The following is a 22,210-nucleotide window of genomic DNA, read 5'->3' as shown; positions in this document are numbered from 1 at the left end:
TCCACTGCTCTTCTCACTCCCGACAAGATAGTGTTTGGGCAGTATCATGGTTGAGGGAAAGGGACAAGGAGGGGTGGCCTTTATATCCTCCGAAAGCTGTGGGCCTCTCTCCTGGACTCCAAGCCCATGTGGCTTCTGCTCTGCACCTGTGGCCACCCCTCCTTGTCCCTTTCCCCTTTAGTGGTTCCATCACTCACTCAGCTGTGCTGGCTAGAACCAGGGATCATGTGGGTAGTCCTCTTTCTCTCAACCATTCTCACTGGGTGGTCAGGGGCTTGGGAGTTCTTTCTCACACTGGACACCTCTTCCTATCCTCATTTGCCTCTGGCCCAGTCCAGAGTCATCTCTCCCAGGATGACTGCATTAGCCTCCTCCTGGGCTCTTGAAGTACACTACATCCATGGCCCTCCAACTACTCATCTCTACTGCCAGAAAGTCTTCCAAAATGCCATTCTGATAATGTCACTCTTCAGCTCAAAAGCCTTCAATGGCTCCTTGCTGTCTCAAGATCAAGTATCTATGTCTAATATGTAAGGAAGGATCCCTCCCACTTCCCACACTACTCTCTTTACTCTAGCCAGGCCAAACATAAGCTTCTGAGCCTGTGCACTTTGTGTTTGGAAGGCCTTTCCTCCTCTCTCCTTCAAGACTTTGCTCAAGTGCAATTCCTCTATGAAGCCACCCTTGCTTTTCCTTCTCAGCAGAACCAGGGAAAGTTTCATACAGGTCAGGCTCCAGCGAAGTCAGGGGCTGTTCATGGCCTTTGTCTCCTCTGTCTTGCTGTTTCAGTGTACAATTCCACCCTGCCTGGCACAGAGGAGTCACCCAAGAAACACTCAAGAAAGGATGGAGAGTGACTGGGCCAGGGTGTCCCAGCATACCCCAAGAGCCCTTCTGTTCAGATGAGCCTAATAGAAGCCTTGGTGGACAGACACTTACCAGTCCTCACATCTGACCTAGACTGCACCTGTAAGACAGGCACCTAACAGCAGTGATTGCCATATACAAACATATACGTATACAGATACATAATACATATGCATAGTGCTCCTGACCAATTGCTTAACGTCTGTGATCTCAGTATCCTTGCTTATAAAATGGGAACAATTCCTACCTCCTCATGTGATGGTAGGAGTAAATGCACTGATACCTAGGAAAAGTATCTCTGGCCAGAAAATGTCCACTATTAGGATTGCAATTCCTCTCCTCTCTCCAGGGAGACAGCTGTGGAGACTGGGCTGGGGTGAGAGGGTCCTGATTATTGTTGCAGATCTGGCACCAGCAGCAGTTACAGCTGTGCTCTGGGTGCTGGAAGCCGAGGGCATTAAGTGCAATGGCAGCTCTTCCTTGGGCCCTGCCTGGCCTGGGACAAGGTCCTTCACCCCCTGAAGGCAGATGGGCACTGACCAGGGCTTGCTCCAGTCTGGTTTTGCCTGCCCTAGCCAGCACCTTCCTGGACCCAGCCATTCCTGGGCTCCAGTGCCAAGGTCACTCATGCTTGGAGACCCTTTGCGAAGGTCCCACAACTGACTATCTGGGTGGTTGCCTGTTGATATGAGCTCTGACTGAGACCCTCTCAGGGCTTAAGGAGGGTAGAACAAGCAGGAGGGAGGGGAAGGAGGAGAGAGAATCAAAACATGACAGGAAGGAGTTCAAGGTGGCTTCTGGTGTATCATTTCACTGACTGCTATAAAATGTGGGCAGGTTGGGAGGTCTCAATCCTTATCCAACTTGACCAAGGAGGAAAGTGAGGAGCTGAGGAGGGGCTGAGGGGACCTAAGAGACTGATCCTCCCAGTGATCTCTTCTCCTGTCCATCCATCTCGACAGCCACCCTGTGTTCATTCTCCACCTTTAGCCCTGATCCTCTTCCATCTCTCCATCATGTCACCATGTCCACCTACCCTTGGGAGAAACTGGTAGCCTCTGGGGAGAGCTGCCAATTGGAGAATTTAGGCTCTTCTTGGATTCCATCCTCAGGTGGAACAGAGGGTCACAAAGGGGACTGAGTATGTGTGTGCTGGGGCATGATTGCACACATGTGTGCCTGAGAAAATGTGGAGATAGCTCCATAGGTATAGTCCCCAGGTGGTCCTGCAAGACTGAATTTCGTTGGGGAGGGTTGCTTGGCTCAGCATACCTGAAGCAAGTGTATCTATGTTGAGGGAAGAGGCACACACACCGAGAAGATGAAGCCCCTTGGGCACAGCTGAAGGTCAGCATGTGGCAGGCAGTCCCACAGATGTGCAGGGTTAGTGTGCCTGTGCTCCTGTGCTAGGTCTTTGTCAGCACATGGAAGATCAGACAGGAGCACAACGCCCCCTGCCGGCCAAACAGCCCCAAGCACGGCAACTTGTAAACTCAAGGCCTGTAACTCCCTCTGGGGATGCCTCAGCCGCCCCAGGGTCGCTACTTATGGGCCTACCGTTTACCCTGTCACTCTCCCCCTTGGGGCCCATCACAGAAAGGCATGCAGGTTGTTGGGCAGGAGAGAGGCCAGCCTCCCTGTCACTGCTATACCTGTACATGAGTCTTCTGGGGACTGACGGAGAGGGCTCTCCTTTCTTCTGCACCTCTTCCTGGATCGTGGGGTGGGTTGGACTGGGGACAGACTGCTTCCTGGCGGCCCCAGGGAGCCCAAGCCTGAGAGATTCCCTGGGTCCCCACCCCTGCTCCTAGCGCCATCCCCACTTGGAGAGAGCCCAACCCTAGAACTCAGAAAGAACAAGCCCTGGCTGTGGATTTGGTGGGCGAGGCCGCCCCCTGCTGGCCATAGCTTGAGCTTGCAGCTCAGCTCCTGGCTTGGGGAGCCAGGGAGGCTTGCTTTGGCAAGTGGGAAGGTTAAGGGTGGGATGGAGCGTGGTGGGGGCTCCCGAGGTTTTCACACACCTGTTCTGCCACTTAGCACTCACAGGAAGCATGTGAGGCCTGCAGGCTGTGGTGGGAGCAGACACTCACAGACCTAGACTCCAGTTGGGAGGAGGCCAGGCGGTCTGGCCTCGCCTGCTACGGTCTGCAGCTTCTCCCTTTCCTTCTCAGTGCCACCTCCCTGCTCTGCTTAGGCAAAACTGAAGAAAAGGGGAGAGTGTCCCATAGCAGAGATGCAGGAGCACAGATCAGACACCATCTTCCAGTAGGGGCTGCAGCTGAGGGCTCAGGTCCAAGTGGGCCCTCACCAGGCACACCACCTGTGAGCACTTGCCAGGTGCCTGGTCCTGTCTGCACTAGTATTTCACCCCCAGCCATTGTCTCATTGTCTTCTCACAGCAACCTGTGTGTGAGGTAGGTATTAACTGAAGTTGCCAGCAAGATTTGATCATGGGTTACCCACTGGACTTCTTTATTGCAATGCCAGGCTGTGTCCTGAACTGTTCATTCATGTGGCTTCTGCACTTTTTCCAGTGGCAGGCACCTCATTCCCTCACGTCATCTGATTACCAGGACTCCCCTTTGAGAGAAGCATTTTGTGTCCATTTTACAGATAAAGAAATGGTGGCTCAGAGAGGTTAAGGAGGTTTCCTGAGGAGTGTCAGTGGTAATAGGCCTAGAATAGGCAAGGGCAAATGGGAGGGTGGTGGGACAGGGGACCCTGAAGAGCAGAGGCAAAAAAGAGACCTGGGACAGGACTGTGCTGGGAGTGTCTTGGGTGTGTGGAGGGGAAGGACAGGAGGTATAACCTCTAAACACAGGCTCCCAACATTCACCTTTTTGAAACACCAAGGTGTAGAGGAGAGAGCTCAGGGCTGTGCCTCCTTGGCATAACAGAACATGACTGGTCACCCCCTTGGCATCTCAAGTGGCTGCAGTTTACTTCTCCTCCACCCTGCCTGGCAAACCACGGCAGATACCAGGCCCTCCTCAAGTGGTGGGACTTGACATTGCCAAGAAGGGAGGGGTGAAGGGGCTCGTGACTTGGGTGAGGACCCCTCCCTCCTGGTCTCTAGTTCTATTTCCATATTTGCCCTTCTCTGTTTTTCCCCACCCTTCATCCTCTAGGCTTCCCCTGGCCTTTCCAGAAAACTTGTCTTGGGGTCTATTTGTACCCTGTGGAGATTACTGGGGAGGGTATGAGATCCAAAGAGGAGAAGTGACAGGCCAGAGTGTCCCAAGAGGTTTCTGGGGAGAGGAAAAGACAGAATGAGAAGAGCAGTGGTTTATTGAGAAGCCCTCAAGCCAAATACCAGCAGGCCCACCCCACATATCCTCGACCAGAAATAAATAAAGTGGTATTCCACAGACCAAACTGTTTTCCTGCTGAGAAGCTCTTGGGGGAAGGGTCCCCCTCTGCCTGCCTAGGGCTGGCTCTCACTCTTGAGGCACTGAGTTGGGGGGGTACAGACTGCAGCCACCCCTTTCAGGCAGGGCCCTGGGTGGTCCACAAGCTTGGCACTGTGTTCACAATCTCTGAGGTCTGACATGTGACAGCAAGGTCTGCCCTATTCCAGAGAGACTGACCCCACCAGTCTCTAGTCCTGGCTTCCACCCAAGTGTCCCATTATGGGTTCTGTTCCCATCTTTATCTGTACAGTCTAGGGAGCCAGCACCTTCTCCCCCAGCCAAGAGGACCAGCTGTGGGGTGGGGAATGATGCATTGCTGTCAGTTTTCTTCGTTTTCTCCTGAGGTTCATGGGCTAAGGGGCCAGCCCCTGCCTGATGCTGGTCAGTGGGCAGTCAGCTCTATGGTCTTCTTCCGCTCCTCCCGATGATCTTCCCAGTCCTCCTCAGGCTCATATGTGCCTTTGATAATAGCCACACGCTCACTGAGGCTCAAGGAGTTGGGGAAGAGCAGGTAGAAGTAGAGGATGGCAGCCAGGATGGCCCCCACGATGGGCCCCACCCAGAAGACCTGAGGGAGACAGGGCCAAAGTCAGAGGCTAAGCCCCAGGACTCAGGGACCAAGACCTTCCCCACCAGAGGACAGACCTATGGACCCTGAGAGATGGACATACAGGCTTCCAGACTTCTAGAGGGAAAGATTTCCTCCCATCTTGGGAACAGATATTCTGACAGCCCACTCCCTAGTGACAGAGGCATGGATCACAGACAGAGTCCAAGATGAACAGGCCCCTCCAACCTAACCCTAAAGAGAGACAAGTGAACCTCAGAGGAGACAGACAGATGTATAGATGCTCAGGCACAGATGGACAGAACCCTCCCCTTCACATAAGGATAGTCCCTGGAGAAATGACTATAACTCTCAAAGAAGGCTGCAGGTTGTCCAGAGGGACAGACCCACAAACACACTCTCCCAACTCCTCAACAGGAACAGATAAATAAACACAGAGTTCAAATACACAAATGCCCAGAGGGACAGACAAAATCCTAGAAAAGATCCACAGATCCCTCTGTTCCTCTAGAGAAAGTACAGATCCCTTTCCTAGAGGGACAGACTCTCCCCTCTTCCCTAAGGCCTCTTTTCCTAGGGCCTCAGGTCACATAAATTCCCGCCCCCCTTTCTTTCTGGCCACATCCTTCCTCTTCTGTGTTAACTCCCATCTCTAGCCCATCCCCAGGTTCTGTGCCCACAGCATTCTGAAAGTCCACTCAGTTCTCTGCCACCACCAGGATTCCAGACTCTCAATGCCAGGGAGTCAAGGGAGGCCTAGACTCACCCAGTGTGCGGGGCTGAACCTCTTCATGACCACTGCAGGGCCAAAAGAGCGGGCTGGGTTCATGGAGCAGCCGGTGAAGTAGATCTGTATCGACAGGGATTGGGGGAGACGGGGTCATCAGTGAGGAAGACAGCATCCCCACCCACTCCCACAGAGCCCAGCTCTCCCAGGGTTGCACAGAAGTCCAGGGGTTACCAAGTCTCAAACTGAAGCTGCCTGGATCTTAGGCTGGTGACCTTTCCCTCCACTGATTCTGATGTACACTTAACCATGAGCCCCTTGCCATCTTCTCTTCTTGGTCTTTTGCTTGGGCTTGAGTCCTTGACCCTACCCTGCCTTCCACTTACTCTTTCCTTGGTCCAGAGGAGGTTTGGGAGGATTAAATCTGGGGTCAAACAGGGCCAGAGTCAAGCAGCCCCAAGATGAGGCCTTAAACTCTGCTGGGTCTCACTGGACTGGAGGGGACACTGCTCTGGGGCTCCATTTTTGCCCTGAGTGGATCCCCAACATGGCACTCCAGCAAAGAGTCAGCACCACTCACCCCCACGAGGTGGCCCAGTGTGACAGACAGGCCAATGGACAGGGCTGGAGAACCCACAGGGCTGGTGCGACGGGAGTCAGTGGAGGAGAAGATGCAGAGCGCCAGCTGGAAGGTCAGGATCATCTCCACCACCACGGCTTGGCCTGGTGACGTGTTGTTGTTGAGCTGCAAGAGGACACAGGACCCTGCTCCCTTCAGGCGCTATGGCTCCATGGGCCTCCAAGGACACCCAGAGCCTCAGTACCTGGAAGCCTAACCACATGCATGCCACCTCAGAGAGGCCATTTATTGAAGAGATTATAGTTTGCAGTGTGCACAAGCTTGAAGTTCAGGCCTGTGGCCAAAGGGCAGAGCGTCAGGGGAGCTTTTCCTGGCCACTGTCCTGTCAATGGCTCTGCCCAACCCCCAGCCCCAGTGAGCTGGCATTTACCCTCCCTCCTGTGGGCAGCTGCCCAGTTTGCCTACTGCAAACTGCCCCTGGCCTCCTACCCGTGCATGACCCGCTGCTGGTGCCAACCTCAAACCCGTCTCTCCAGTGTGGCTGACTCACAGCTTGACAATGGCCATGAAAATCCTCCTCTGTGTTTGGTTAATGAACCCAGTTTGCATGGGACAGGGGGCTGAATCTGGGACTGCAGAAGCTGGGAGGCATCAGGGGGCAAAAACCAGGGTAAGGAAAGAGGGAACCAAACTTCAACAGAGACTGCAGTGCACTGGCACCACATGAAGGGCGGGGGTCACCTCACAGTTTCTAAATATAATTCCCATGACCCCTGCTATGGTATGACCATCTCTGTACAATGGTGGAGAAAAATGAAGCAGAGACCAGGGCCACCCCAAACCAGGATTACAACCCATTTCTCTGATGGTTTCACCAAAGCTATTCCACTCAGGGGCAGACAGGAGAGGTGTGTGGGGGGGGGTGGGCGGGAGTCCAAGAGAAAGAGCACAAAAGGTGAGAGAGGAGAAAGGGCAGAAAGGAAGGGCAGTGGACACCAGGAGAGGGCCAGGCGGGGCAGCAGAGAGGAGTGGGTAGAGGAGGTAGATACGAACCAGGGTGGCTGGGGTCAGGGTGCACAGCTTGGCTGGAGGCAAGGGTGTGCTCCAGTCTACTCACTTGTACCCATTCCCAAGATGGGACATGAAAACCTGGTTCCTGAACGCTCCCAAGGATCTATGCCCACCCCTCCCCTGCCCCGTGGACACTCACCGCATTGACGGCCAGGTTGCCCCGGGCATTGAGTGGTGCCAACCCATAGAGGATGCCTGCCCCAGCAATGGCGCCCACCAGCTGGGCTGCCACGTAGAAGACCGCCCGGAGCAGGGAGATCTGGTTGCCTACTAAGAGCGCTAGGGTGATGGCCGGGTTGATGTGGCCTCCGCTCACAGGCCCCAAGGCCTGGGCCAGGGTGCCTATGGCCAGGCCAAAGGCCAGCGCAATCTGCAAAATGGTGGGCAGCGCTGACGGCCACTTGAGAGCCGAGCCAAGGCCGAAGAAGACGAAGATGAGGGTGGCCAGGAACTCAGCGAACACAGCCTTGAGGAAAGCCACCGAGCACACCTCCTTCTTCATGGTGGCCTTGGGGGCACGGTGGCAGCGGCCGCGGCTCGGGGCGGCCGTCGGAGCTGTGGTGGCGGGGGTCTGGCTGCGGGCCGGTACTTGCTGTCCGGCGCCCACTCCGTGGCTGGTGGCCTGGCACGGACCGGACAGGGGTGCGATATATAGAGGGCGGGCGCCCCGCGGCGGCGTGGCCGCGGGGGGGCAGTGGGCGGCTCCCGCCATCCGGGGCCAGCGCAGCGAGCAGGGAGCAAACCCGGCGGCCCCCGCCCCGCGCGCCCCGCGCGCCCCCCCGCCAGGGCAGCGGCGGACTCGCCCGGGCCACGTGACCCAGGCGGCGGTGTAGACGGGCCCGGCGGCCGGGGACCCGCGCATGGTGCGCTCCAGGCGGCTCCCGCGCTCGCCTCGGCGCTGTGCGTCTCGGGCTCCCCGCGGGACGTGGCAAGAACCGGGCTCTCCAGTCCACCTCCGCTGGGCCTTCACCTCCGCCCGTGGTCTTCTTTTCTGCTCTTCTTTGAGCTTCTGTGCGCCAACTCTTTCTTTTCCTCCTGTGACTCGAGCATCCTGACCCGGCCTCACCCACGGCTGGACCGGAGTGATGCGACTTCCTGGGGACAGCGCCTCTTAGCTCCCTGTCCGCCGGGGGCGGGGGGCGGTCCGGTCGGTAGTGGGGCCTCTCCCGGCGGAGCGGGCGTTGGGATCAGAGGCACTTAGCAATCCTCGACGCCACTTATCCTGCCAGTGTCCAGAGGAGGCAGCAGACTCCGGAGGTGCCCTCTGAGGCAGCCGTCTGAGGCTCAGCCTTCTTTGGGGATCTCTGCAGCGAGTCTCAGCAGGAGCTGCGGGGTGGGGGCTGGGGGGCAGGGTTACCCTTTTGTGTGTGTTGGGAGGTGAGATAACTAATTCGGGTTTGCTTAGGGTCAGGAAAGAGGCTATGGGACTGCAGGTTGGAGGTTGGGGTGTGGGGTCTTGGTCTGTCTTGCTTCCCTGATACATGGCCCATCCCCCTCCTCACCTTAAAACTTCAGCTTTCCCTCTTTCCTCCTTCTCCTCTCTTCCCCCTTAGTCTCGTCTTTAAACCCTCATTCAGTCCTGGTTTCTCTCCCTGTCGCAATCCGTCTTTCTTAACCCTGTTGGTCTTTCAACAACTTTCTATCTCTATTTCTTTCTCTCTCTCTCTCTCTTCATCTCTGTGCCTGTCCCTCCATCAGTCTCCTCCCTGCTCTCTTTTTCTCAGTCTGTTTCTGTTTCTCAATCTTTCTCGTAAGTTCTCCCCCTCCCTTTCTCTCTCTCTCTCTCTCACCCTCATTTTCTTTTTCCTTCCTTCTATAGTCTTAGTTTCTGTCTCTAGTCATCTGTTTCTGTTTCTCCATTTCATCTTTCTTCAGCCTCTCTTAATTTCTGTGTCTTTGTTTCTGTCTGCCTCTACTTTTCTGTGCCCATCTCTCTTACACATGGTCTTTTTCAGTCCCTTCAAAGTCAAGTCATTTTTGGTCTGGGCAACACTTTCTTCCCATTCCCCCTGCTTCATCCTTGACTCTTCCCTCTGAGTTCCCAGCCCCTCTCCACTGTCCCTCTCACTCCTCCATCTTCCCATTCCCAGCTTTGGCATGTGGGGAAATGAGGCTGGAGGGCTCTCCAGGGCTTGGAGCAAGGGCAGGGACCCACCCTCAGGATCCTGGGAGAGGAGCTGCACCCCTCACCGGCTCTGCCACGCATGTTTGAGAAACACGCAGCACAATGCCTGGCCCAGAGCAAAGTTCAGTAAAGTTTCCTCATGCTGTGATTAACTTAAAAAGTCCCCTGAGGGTTCAAGCCCCAGGGTACAGCAAAGGGAGAGAACAGGTACCTCCTGGTCTTACTGTCAGGGACTGAGGGAGAGGAGCCCACAGAAAAACCAAGGACCTGGAGGAGGGCTCTGGGCTCCTGACAGCTAAGAGGCCAAAGAAAACAAGGGGCCAAAGAAACCTCAACATTGTTCGGATCTGCTCTGGCATTTCCTGCTGAAGCAGCTCCTCCCCTGCTACCTACTAATGGCAGGAGTTCCTTCTCCCATGGGTCCCAGGTCCCAGCAGAGCATGGCAGATATATGCAGGGTTGTCTTCAGGGTTGATCTCAGACTGGACAATGACCCTGATGACTTTGGAGACCTTGGGGCCAGAATCCTTCACTACTACACTTGCCTTCAGTCTGCACCCTTGTATCTTCTTTCTCATCCTCTCTCCCCAGGCTCTGTTTTCATGAATCCACAAGTCTCAAACTCCATCATCCTGGAGTGGTCTCTGGGACTCAAGTGCTCACAGGAGATTGAGCACCAAAGGAAGCCCCTACCTGCAGATTTGAGCTTTGTCCTTTCCAGTTAACAAAGGACTGTAAAGGCCAAGAATTTGTGAGGATTCAGAATATAGGCCACAAAACTATAAACTATAATTGGCCTCCACTGTGTGATTTAATTCCAAGCAACCTTATGAGGAAACCCAGACTCAAAGGTTACCTGCCCAGGATCACACAGCCTGAGATGGGAACCACAAGTTGTCACACAGACGTGGTCACCAAGAGTGGGCCTGGGAAGGTCAAAGGAGGCCTAATCTGTCAAGGTTACTCACAAGTGACAGCTAGTCCTATTTCCTAGGTTTGTGCCTGAGACTCTTCATCTCTATCAGGGTCACACTGTCTCCAGATTGTTATAAAAAACTCCTAGAGCCATTATGTCCTGGAATTGTCTTGGCTCTGCCAGCTATGGAGAAATGCTTCCCTGGGAGGAGATGGGTCTCCTCACTTGTGGCAGCAGGAACTAGATTCTCCCAGGGACAGCCCCCTCCCCTTCTCTCCTGATGCAAGACCTCCAGATTCCCTGGGAGAAGCTGAGGGCTTGGGTAGAAATGGTAGAGAGCCCAGTCTGTCTCTGGTAGCTGGACTGAACTGACCATTCCAACTTGTGGAAGAAATAGCACTTATTGACAAATGAGCATTTATTGAGTGCTTACTATATGCAGAACACTGTGTTAGATAAGACTGATGAGGGCAGGTAGATAGGAGAAGCTATCCAAGAACTTGATTGCCCTCAGAGGGCTTACAATCTAGCCAGGAGACTGCAAAATATACACAGAGTCACAGCTTAAACATACAAAAGAACATTGAAGCAACTTTTGCAGGTACAAAGTCATTTGGCACAAAGCAGAAATGTGGAGATAGATGCTGCTGAGGCCCAGTTGTCAGCTACCTCCTCCTCTCAGCTCAGAGTTTTCTGTGTCCCCAGCTTGGAGACCTGGAGGTCTGTCCACCTGCCTGCATGCTTCCCCACCTCTGTCAGGTTTGGGTGTGTCTGACTCCACTTTCCTCCAGACTGGGTGCTCTTTCAAGGGTAGAAACAGCCCTGTGCACTTTGTCATTTCCTCTCTTCCCTGTCACCACTCTCTCCAAGGCTCTGTGCCCACCACAAGACAGTGGTCAGGAATAGGCTGAACAGGCCCTCCTTGTTGAGTGTTCTGTTTCAGGAGGAGCCTAGGGGTTGCTTCAGTGGAAAGATAATGGTATTTTGCATAAGAAGACCCAAGTTTAAGTCTTGGCTCCACTGGATACTAGCTAATCCCTTAGCCAATCTCTAAACCAATCTCTTAGCCTCAGTTTTTGAATCTGTAAAATGGGAAGGACAGTATTTGCTCTGCCTATCTGACAGGGTTAGGAGGTAATCACAAGGGTAAAGGAAGTGCTTTGGAAATAGTAAAACCTTGTATGGCTGGGGGCCATTGTCCTTGCCGAACCTGTGAAGTTTTCAGATTAGATGAGCTAATGCATGTAAGGCAGCCAGCCCAGTGGCTGATTGGTATAGAGACGTCCAGTAACTGTCCATTTCCTTCCACCCATCACTTGGAATCCTGCCTTGACCTCTGACCCCAATCTGGGCAATAGAGGCTAGAAGTGGTGGGGAATCTTACATATAGTTTTGGGAGAGATGCAATCCAAGAAGTGGTATGGACACAGACAGGAATTCTTGGCACCTTCTAGGGGGTGAAGTAGGATGAGGATAGGGTGCTTTGCTGCCTTTGAGCTTCCAGAGCAAGAACACTCAGCCATCAGAAGGACAACGCAAGAAAAGTTCACTCAGGTTTCTAACTCCTCCCTTCCCCCAGCTGTGATGCCAAGTCCCTGTCACTGGCTGTTGGGGCTTGTGATGGTCCTCTCCACAGCACCTATGGCTGGCCCAGAGCAGTTTTTTTCTGTCTCCAACAAGAGCTTAGGAGGAGAGAGCTTAGCAGAGATGCTTGTATCCACAGTCCATCTGTGAAGGGGATCTTTGAAGGGGATAGTGGGGAACGAGAAGCTAGAGACTCAGTGCCTGGTGCAGTGGGAGCTTGATACAGTGGGGGACAGACACAGACAAAACCCTTGGGTGACAGAGAACATAGAGAAGGGTGCTCACGGTATGATCCTTAGGATGTGATGCAGCAGGCTGGAGAAGGAAGGAAGGAAGGAAGAAAGGAAGGAAGGAAGGGAAGGAAGGAGTGGATAGGTCTGGGTGGCAGGAAGAAGGAAGTAGGAGAACTACCAATGTGCTCAGGCTAAGGAGAGGTCCAGAGGCTGGACCAGGATAGGGCCAGCCTAAATCCATCTTCCTCTGCCTGGACCTTGGGGTTCTCAGGGTCATCCTTTGCTTTGACTATCAACTAAAGAAAGTAGAAGAGGTTGAAGGCCAGGCTGCTTCTGCCTTCTCCCTGCCACCACACCCCCCTCCACTGAATAAGCAGAAATAATGAAAATGATCCTAGTAATTCGTGATAATGGTATTAAGATTACAGTTCACACAGCATCTTTACATGCACTGGCTCACTTAATCCCAGTTAATCTCATTTGAGAGCACTGCCTTGGCCTAGAAATGTACAAGCCTGGGTTCTAGACTCAGTCCTGCCTCTGCCTGGACAAGTCATTTCCGGTCTCTAGTCCTGAGAGCAGCTGAGAGCAGCAGGCTCCATTGGTGGGAGCCCGAAGCACGGCGGAGTATGGGGAAGGGGAGGAAGGGAAAGTGGGAACAGAGATTCCTGGGAGGAGGGGACAGGTGATGGAGGAGTGTTGCTTAGCGTGGTGGTTGCATGCCTGAGTACCTTGCCCAGCCACCTATAGGTGTGTGCTGGGCGAGAAGGCTCACTTGTGAAACTCAGTGTCTCCTTTCACGAAGTGTCTGGTTGCAAATCTCCCCCTCTCTCAAGACAAAAGCCGGGGGCCCACAAAGGGTTTTTGTTTTCCTCACCCAAGTGGAAGGCTAATCTCCCCTGGGGATGGCAGTCATGTACACACACACACACATGCATCCATCTATACCTGCTTCCCTTTTCAAGAGTATTCCCTCAGGGCAGAAAGGAAATCGTTGGCCACCCAGCCCTCCTTTTTCCAGAGGCACTTTCTAGGGGAGCTGTTCTCTGGTTGACACCTTTCTGCTTCCAGCAATGAGTCCTGGCAAGTCTTGGGGCCCAAGGCTGCAGGTTGGGGGAATTTTCCAGGAGGGGCAAGGTAGGGGTTGAAAATTAGGTCCCTCTCTTCAGGCACCCCTCCCCCGCCCCTTCTCTTCTCCAGCGGTTGTTGACTGCCTGCCATGGGGGACTCATCTCCTGCAGAGGAAGTGGATTTACTGCAGGTGTGGGAGGAAGAGTCACCAGCGCTGTAGCACTGAAGGCAAGCCCTGTACTTGAACGAACACACACGCTTGCATAGAAGGAAGACTGGACGCACCATTCCCAGAACCTCCCCAAGGGCACACACTTCTCAGTAATATCTGGGTGCTGGTTTTCTGGAGCTGTCCACGTCCCACCTTCCCTCCTTCCCAGGCTCAGTCCCCAGTGCCCTGCAAGGGAACAGCTGCGACCCACAGTCTCAGGACAGGGGATCTGCCAGGTTCGGGGGTGGCTACCCTCGTGTCCCCCTTCCTGCCGCTCACAGCGCTGGTTCTGGAAGCAGCTACTGTGCACGGGGGTGGCAGGGGAGGGGGGGGGCGCAACTTCGGGCCTGGGGGTAGGGGGGACAGGGTGGGCCTTCCGCGGGGTGGGGGGCAGTGGGGTGGTGCTCAGGCCTTGCTGCCACGCGGCAGGCTCTGCGGGGAGTGGAGCTCCACCGACTGCCGCCGCCGCACTTCGCGCTCTTCCCAGTCTGCGTCCGGCTCCAGGCCCTTCAGCACGGCCATGCGCTCCGACAAGCTCTTGGCCGAGGGGAACAGCACGTAGTTGTAGATGAGGGAGGCCAGGATGGCACCGACCAGGGGTCCGATCCAGAAGACCTGGGGGTGAGCAGAGAGGGGGCTGGCACCACATTGAGGCCAGGAACACGCTCCTGTCCTTGCTCTATGGGACAAGGAGTCTCCTGCGCCTCTGATATAAAATATTTATCCATGCAACTAGCAATGACAAAGCGAGTTGCTGGAGACACCTTGGTAGTGTAAAGGGTAAGGGGGCGAATTCTTAAGCGGATTGTCTAGTCAAAAAACTTGATTATACCATTTACTTGCTGTGTAAATTTGCAGTCACTTACCCTCTCTGTGCCTTGGTTTCCTTTCATTATAAGAATGCCTACCTCCTGCTGGTGGAGTGGCTCAAGTGGCAGAGCACCTACCTAGCCAGCCTGAGGCTCTAAGTTAACACTCCAGTACCACAAAAAAAAAAAAAAAAAGAAAGAAAGAGAGAGACAGAAACAGAGAGAGACAGAGTGAGAGAGAGAGAGAGAGAGCGCGCCTGCCACCTGGCCCAAAGAACTGTTGTCTTCATTTATAGCTGAGGACAGGGAGGGGAAACTGAGTCTTTGGCTTGAGCTCTGAAGAGTGGAACCTAAGGTTTCCCAGGCCTCAGGAAGAGTGTAGTGGGTTTGGGGTACCCCTGCCCCTGTTTATTGCAGCCCTTGTTCTCCCTCTGAGATGATTTCTAGGAAAGGGGAAGGCAGGGGTTCAATCATTACCCAGTGGTCATCAAACTTGCCGGTGATGATGGCTGGAGCCAGGGAACGGGCAGGATTCATGGAGCAGCCAGTGTAGTAGATCTACAGAGGGAAGTAGGAGTCAAGAAGAGGAGAGAAGGAAGGTGAGGACAGGGCAGGGAGCCCTTGTCCCCGCTCTCCAGTGCTTGGCCTCAACCTAAAAGGAATTCATGCAGTGGACGTGTGACTTCATGTCTTCATTGCTGGCTCTGTATTCATTTGGAGCTAGAGTGACAGCTGTAACTCTGAGGTGTCTGGGAGCCAGGGCCTCAAGGTCGTGTCCCTCTTGGGCATTTGCTATCTGTCCTCTGTGAGTCTTTGTATCTGTCACTTTGGGGGGAGTTCTCTGGGTCTGCCTCTAGAGTGGTCTGTGTGTCTGTTTCTTTGGAGAAGGTCTATGTGTTAGTGCTTCTAGGGAGGCAGAACCTGTAGTCATCACCTACCCCAAGGAGGTGGCCTAGGGTCACAGAGAAACCGATGGAGAGGGCAGGGCTGCCGAGGTTGTCTCCTCGACGCTCATCCGTGGAAGCAAAGATACAGAGCACCAGCTGCAGGGTCAGGAAGAGTTCCACAGTCACGGCCTGTCCAGCCGTTGTGTTGTGGTTGAGCTGGGGATAGGGAGGTAGAGAGGGGACACACTGATCATGCTCCTGTCTGTGGCTCCATCTTCTTGCCAGCCTGGAATTGGCTCTTGGCTGGGAGCCAGAACACCTGGGCTTACCAGACACCTTAGTTGGACTATTGCCACCTTCTTCCTGAGCCTGACCCCAAAGCAAGGGATGGACCCTGGATTGCCCATGGTCCCCAGGCAGAGGTAGGGAAATAGTCTCAATAGCCTACTAGATTTGGGGAATGAGATAGTGGGCCTACAGCATCACAGGAAAAAGAATTTCTGTTCCAGAAGCACATTTGAGAAGAAGTTCCAGCTACAGCCAAAGAGTTTTGGGCCAGGTGGCCGGAGGCTCTTCTGTCTCTAGGTCACATGCTTCTAATGCAGCAGGAGGCTGGGCATTTTTCTTCCTGTGGTCGAAAGGCTCCCAGGGATGACATCTAGGGACTAGGTTGGGGGGATGGTTCTGGAATGCCCCTCTTCCATGAGGCCAGCATAGGGCCATTGCCTTCACCTTTGCCTGCCCGCTACTGCAATTTCAACCGTGGTTGTGCCCTGTGAGTTGCTCTCTGTGTGGCCTGTGGAAGCTGGGGTGGGGGCACAGGAGCACTGGACTATGATGCCTCCATGCCCATGTGGGGAGGCTTTGGTAGCTATCCAAAGACCCTGCCCTGGATAAAAAGAGGGAAAAAGGGACTGAGCAAAAATGCAGTTTCATAACATGTGTCACATCCCGTACTGGAATTCTCTCCAGGTTTTGTCATCTCATACCACCTCACCCTGCCCTCTGGGACTGAGCCCTATACCATGCAGAGCAGTGACTGCTCCCATCTCCCGTGCTCTGAGCCCCCAGCCCTGGGTCCTAGGCATCAGGCTGGCACCCTTGAGTCTTTCTAGGCTTGAACCTCAGCTCCTCCTGTTGCTGCTGAGTAGGGCCTCCAGGGGACAGTGACAAGAGCTTTGCAGGATGAACACTTTGGAGGGACCCTATTTACTTTGGTCTCAATTTCTCTTTCTGTGAAATGGGGATGGTAAAACAGATTCTGGAGGCCTGTGGGAGGACCAGTGATGATAAGCACGGAGCGCCAGCTGCTTGCTTGCTGTAAAATGGCTGCTCAGAGGGAGACAGTGTGCGCAAGTGTCTGGTGACGGATAGTTTGGGAGCTGGTTCCAGGCGCTGCCACTTACTGGTTCTGCGACTCTAGTCCATTGAAGGTTGAGTTTCAATTTAACTCTGGGAGGGAGCCACAGAATTTAGCTCACTGTGTTGTACCTGTGCCAAGCAGATGTACATCAGTGGCAACTTCCTGGTGGCCATGCTGGGTCTTAGCATCCTCAAAGGACACTTGGGGGTCACCTGGCTCCCTCTAGTCTCAGACAAAGCCAGCCCTTCTACTATACCATTCCAGCCAGGCAGGGGTCCCTCCTGCTCCTCATTACAGTCAATGACGAGGCACAGCCTGTAGCAGCCTTCCCAGACCCTTCTTTCCTGAACCCTGGTTGGCTATAAAATGATGAATTAGCAGAACTAAGTGTTCCCTGGGGCCTCTTGCTCTCAGTGCTGTTATTGGCATGCACTCAGGAAGTTCCTCTTTTAGTCTAACTGGACCTCTTGCTGCTGCAAAATGAACTAATTTCATTCTTAATTGAAATGGGCACACTTCTCTATCTCTCCACCACTTGGGCCATGCCAGCCTTTGTGGCCCGTGGCTTCCAGCCTTGTTATACTTTCCATTTTGAAGAAGAGAGAAGTTCCACAACTGGAGCAATCTCTGTCCCTTCCTGGAGGAAGGCCACCTGAACAGAGGAGGGGATGGCCATGGAGATTGTACAGGGACATCAAGGCTCGGGGTCTGCAGCAGGCCAAGAAATGTGGGAAAGCGAGGCAGAAGGGCTCTTGCTCTCCTGGCTTGGGATGGAGGCACAGAGAGCGAGTAGTGCTGAAGGGGCCATGCCCCACTCGTAACCCTCCCTCCCCAGGCCTGTGCCGACCCAAATCAGGAAGGGTCACGACATTGCGCTCACTTCCCAAAGTGCCCCAGGAGCCCAGTTAACTGCAACATTATGGGATCCGCAGCTGCCTCCCAGGCTCCAGAGGGAGACTGTCTCCAAGCCTGGAGAGACCTTGCTCCTGCAGCCTTCATCTAGTTTCTGGTGCTTTCTCTGCTGTTGACAATCTGTAGAACCTTTAACCCATCTCTTCTCTTCCCGGACTCAGTTTCTTGGTTTGCAAGAGAAGGCTTAGATAGTGACTCAGGACCACTGGCCAGGAGGAAAGATGGTGGATTTTGAAGCCAGGCCTAGGTTTGAGGGCTGGGCATTACTTCCCTCTTGGAGCCTCGGTTCTCACATCCTGAAGAAATGAGCACGCGGTACCCATCTCTACCTCACGTGGCTTACCTCGCGTGGCTTGTGAGGAGTAACTGTCATAGCCCCCGCACAGTAGATGTTGAAGAAATGTTTGGTCCCTCTTCTCTTTAGACAACTCTTGTGACTGTGCTCTGAGCACCTCCCCTCATAGCCCTGTCTTTTTTTTTTTTTTTCATTTTTCTTTTATTATTCCTATGTGCATACAAGGCTTGGTTCATTTCTCCCCCCTGCTCCCACCCCCTCCCTTACCACCCAATCCGCCCCCTCCCTCTCCCCCCCCTCAATACCCAGCAGAAACTATTTTGCCCTTATTTCTAATTTTGTTGTAGAGAGAGTATAAGCAATAATAGGCAGGAACAAGGGTTTTTGCTGGTTGAGATAAGGATAGCTATACAGGGCATTGACTCACATTGATTTCCTGTGCGTGGGTGTTACCTTCTAGGTTAATTCTTTTTGATCTCACCTTTTCTCTAGTTCCTGGTCCCCTTCTCCTATTGGCCTCAGTTGCTTTAAGGTATCTGCTGTAGTTTCTCTGTGTTAAGGGCAACAAATGCTAGCTAGTTTTTTAGGTGTCTTACCTATCCTCACCCCTCCTCTATGTGCTCTCGCTTTTATCATGTGCTCAAAGTCCAATCCCCTTGTTGTGTTTGCCCTTGATCTAATGTCCACATATGAGGGAGAACATACGATTTTTGGTCTTTCGGGCCAGGCTAACCTCACTCAGAATGATGTTCTCCAATTCCATCCATTTACCAGCGAATGATAACATTTCGTTCTTCTTCATGGCTTAGCCCTGTCTTCTCTCGGGTGCTGTTCCCTGCTGAGTTCTAGTCCACTGCTGGCCTCAAATCCAACAGAAACCTGACACCATGCTTCCTCCACGAGGCTGGGGAAGGTCCAGCAGCCCTCTCTTCATCCTGCCCCTGCTCTGACACAGTGACTGCTGCACCCTGATTCTCCTGGGGCGGCTGTGTTGCTGACCCCAGCCTCTGTCTGTTTCCTCAGTCCTTGTCACCCCATCCAGGGTCAGTCCCTTCCATCTCATCCTCCATGAGAGCTTCCCCAGGACATCTGCCCCTGTGGGAGCTTGAGCTACTCACAGCGTTGACAGCCAGGTTCCCGCGGATTTCTGCTGGGGTGAGTTCGTGGAGCAGAGCGGCCCCAGCCACAGCCCCCAACAGCTGAGCCACCACGTAGAAGACAGCTCGGAGGAAGGAGACATGGCAGCCCACCAGGCAGGCCACCGTCACGGCAGGGTTGATGTGGGCCCCGCTGACGTGGCCCAGAGCTTGCACCAGGGTACCGATGCCCAGGCCAAAGGCGATGGCGATCTGCAGCACAGAGGGTAGGGCCTGCGACCAGCTGAGGGCCGAGCCAAGGCCAAAGAAGACAAACAGGAGTGTGGCTAGGAACTCTGCGAACACCGCCCTGGAGAAGGCTATGGAGCGGAGTTCCCACATGCTGCTTGGCCCTCTGTGCACTGGCCCCTGCTGTCTGGGGCCAGGAGGCTATGGGTTGCCCTCTCTCTCTTTCTCTTTTCTGGGCCTCTGGGGAGGCTGGACCATGGGCACTTATAGGATCCTTCCGTCCCAGCTTTGGGCACGTGGGGTGGAGGTGGAGCTTTGGTTCATACCTCTTTTCCCCCATGGCTGCCCCCACCTCTGCCCCTGCCCACCCGCATTCCTATCACCCCATCTTGGCCTTCACAGCTGACTAACGTTCCCCATTAATGAGGTCCAGATAAGGACTGACGTGTTTGTTCCCTCAGTTACCCCAGGGCAGCAGCTGCAGGGTCTCTTCCAGCCCCCACAGCAAAATAGGGGACACCAGGGCCCCTCTTTCTGACTCAAACTGTTAGCTAAGGCAGGGGCAACACCCCTCCCAAAGGTGACCATGAGGGAAGAATGTAACTGGGAAGTTCTTCCTGCAGTCTGACCTCCAATTGTTCCTTCTTGAAGGGGATGGAAAACAACTGGTTGGCTTGTCACAGATTTCCAGGGCAGAAAGGTCTTGCATTCCATGCTTGCTTTCTTGTAGTTAATCACCCATAAGCTTCACCTCCTCTCTGGAACCCTGGCCAGATAGCAGCTCCCATAGCCTGGAGACTGGGGTGGCTTCCGTGGCACTGGGACCCTAGGCCTGGGTGATGGAGTCACCTGGGGTTAACCAAGGAAGCTAAGGGCTTCCATTCTGCATCACCCTGCAGCATCTTAGACCTAACCTTTCTTGCCTGTGTATGTACACGGCGGGAAATAGAACCTACCTCATGGGATCAGGTTCAGATAGCGTGAAATAATTATAAGGCCTTCAGAGCAGCTCCTGGCCTGCTGGAAGTGGTCACTTCCCATTAGCTATTAGTCACAGTATTATCTGTGCTCTGAGGAGAACAGATCTCTAAATACACGTGTCAGGGTCCCAGAAGGTGTGACAGGTTGTTGTCACTCCCTGGGGCTTGGAGTCGGCCTTGCCACAGGAGATGGCATTTTTGTGGGTGTAATAAGCTGTGTAGGCTCAGGAAGGCTGTGATGCCTGATAAGTGTCTCTCTGGTTTTGTTGCCACTCAGCCCAGCCAGTGTCCTGGTAAGGCCGCTCCCTGCTATCTCTGTAGTTGTGGTCATTGGGCTCTTTCCTAAGCCCTCCAGCCTTGTTTTCTCTTTGGGGGACCTAAAGGCAGGGCAGGCTCACAAGGGGTCAGGAGAAAGGAGTTCTGGGCTTCCTGAAGTTGATGGTTGAGCTGGGACTAGAAGCTGGTCTGGATTGCTTGCCATCACCCTCTCCTCTGCCAAGTCACACTCTGTGCCTCGTTTTCCTTTTCTGGACAGTGGTAGTAATCATGCATTCCCCACAAAAATGTTTTCAGGATGCAATAAAATAATGCTTTGCACTAAGAATGCATTTCTCTTTCTCTCTCTTTTTCTCTCTCTCCTTTGTCTTTTTTTCGCATATAAGTATACACACCCACAGGGACTTGAAGATCCTGCTGTTAAGGATGAGGAAGAGGAGTGAAAGGAGGAAGAAGAGGAGTAAGAGGGGGAGGAAGAAACAACCTGAACAGAAGAGAAATTCCCCAAGAGCAGGGATTCTTGTGTGGTTTGTGCCAGTGCCTGACACAGAGCACCTGCTACCCTGGTGCTGTCCCCTTAGCCAGCCCTACCCACCTCAGGCACTGCAGATGCTCCAGGAAGAGGTAGAGGCAGAAGACTGTTCTTCAATATGTATTAGGGACCCACCTCAGCACTTCTCACACAGGAAGGGACAAGGACCCACAGGGGTCCAGATGGGCTGTGCCTCAGCCCCTACCCCAGAAATGTGCCTTCCTCATTCCTTCCATTGGTGGCTTCATGTGTCATTTGTCCTGATCCTTGGATATTCCATCCACACCAACACGCCAGATTCCAACCTGAGCTTCAGGGTCCCTGGAAAACTCTCCTCTCAGGCCTTACACAAGCTGGAGTGGTGATGCTGGTTCTCAAAACTACCCTCCCCCATGGTGTTAGCCTGTGTGCTTGGATGGACCACGTTCCTTTCCTGGTCATACCTCTTTGGTCCAGGTGTTTATGATCTCAAGAGAGTAGCTCACTGACCATTGACTCTGGGCATAGTTGCCCTGCACCTATTCAGGTGTCCTTATGAACCCAGAATAGGTGTTATGGCTTTTCTTTGTAACCCCCCGAGTTTGTGTGTGCTTATGGTGTGTCTGTGTGTGTGTGTGCATGTGTATCATTCAGTCACACACTTGTACATTTGGAACTATGGGGCTCAGAGGCAGAATATTTGCTGAGCTCACAGGAGGCCCTGGGTTCCATACCCAGCAAAAAAAAAAAAGCCTGCTGGGATCTTAGAGACCATCCAGCCTGTGGACCTCATTTTACAGACTGGAACATGAAGTCCAGAGAGACTGTGATTCACCTTGTCACACAGCTTACAGCAGCAGTCAGGATGTTCTCCTGATGTCCTCAGGCTGGGGAAAGGGGGAGACCAACCATGACTGTGCTCTACTCCTGCCTGGGCCTTGCGCTTGGCCTTCCCTCTGTGCCAGGGAGGGAGAAGGTGTTCCTGTCGCAATCCTCAGGGCTTCTGCTGTGAGTCAGGTGGGCAGAAGCACTGCCCTGAGCGGACATTATGTTTTGTCTGCACAGTGGAAAGTCTCAAGATCCTGATACTCATCTACGCTGCACTGTGAATTAGAGTATGGCAAAAATGTTTTATTGGCCATGACGTACACCAGCAGGATTGACGTAATCCCACTGAACTACGCTTTTAAAAATGGTTGCGATGGTAAATTTTGTGTTAGGTGTATTTTACCACAGTTAAAAATAATATTTTAGCTGGGTGCTGGTGGCTCACACCTGGAATCCTAGTTACTCAGGAGACAGAGATCAGGAGGATCATGGTGCAAAGCCAGCCTGTGCAAATAGCTCTGCAAGACCCTATCTCAAAAAAACCTATCACAAAAAAAGGGGCTGGTGGAGTGGCTCGAGGTGTAGCCCCTGAGTTCAAACCCAAGTACCGCAAAATAAATAAATAAATAAATAAATAAATAAAGTTGAAAGTTGGAGAAGG

At 53.5% G+C, this 22,210-nt stretch overlaps 2 protein-coding genes across 6 annotated transcripts; both read right to left on the bottom strand.

Annotated features, from left to right (window-relative positions):
• Nucleotides 1-2,586: 2,586 nt before the first annotated feature.
• On the bottom strand, nucleotides 2,587-7,932 carry Aqp5 (aquaporin 5). The gene is made up of 4 exons (XM_020180344.2): nucleotides 7,363-7,932; nucleotides 6,153-6,317; nucleotides 5,612-5,695; nucleotides 2,587-4,845 (listed from the first exon to the last, which is right to left on the bottom strand). Exons 1-4 carry the CDS (start codon nucleotides 7,723-7,725, stop codon nucleotides 4,660-4,662), a joined length of 798 nt encoding a protein of 265 aa, XP_020035933.2. The 5' UTR covers nucleotides 7,726-7,932; the 3' UTR covers nucleotides 2,587-4,659.
• Nucleotides 7,933-10,664: 2,732 nt separating this feature from the next.
• On the bottom strand, nucleotides 10,665-19,212 carry Aqp2 (aquaporin 2). Of its 5 annotated transcripts, none has more exons than XM_074083336.1 (5): nucleotides 18,748-19,212; nucleotides 18,111-18,179; nucleotides 15,111-15,275; nucleotides 14,670-14,730; nucleotides 10,665-13,978 (listed from the first exon to the last, which is right to left on the bottom strand). In XM_074083336.1, the coding sequence occupies exons 1-5, from the start codon at nucleotides 19,105-19,107 to the stop codon at nucleotides 13,233-13,235; spliced, it is 1,401 nt and encodes a 466-aa protein (XP_073939437.1). In that variant the 5' UTR covers nucleotides 19,108-19,212; the 3' UTR covers nucleotides 10,665-13,232. The 5 variants fall into 5 exon arrangements, with proteins under 5 accessions (XP_073939437.1, XP_073939439.1, XP_073939438.1 ...); XM_074083339.1 differs by having other exon boundaries at nucleotides 13,690-13,978; nucleotides 14,650-14,730; nucleotides 18,748-19,211; XM_074083338.1 differs by lacking the exon at nucleotides 18,111-18,179 and having other exon boundaries at nucleotides 15,111-15,215.
• Between the last annotated feature and the right edge of the window lie 2,998 nt (nucleotides 19,213-22,210).

This window comes from Castor canadensis, chromosome 8 (assembly GCF_047511655.1).
Source record: "Castor canadensis chromosome 8, mCasCan1.hap1v2, whole genome shotgun sequence".
Classification (NCBI taxonomy): domain Eukaryota; kingdom Metazoa; phylum Chordata; class Mammalia; order Rodentia; family Castoridae; genus Castor; species Castor canadensis.
This window is presented reverse-complemented; position numbering and strand designations above follow the sequence as displayed.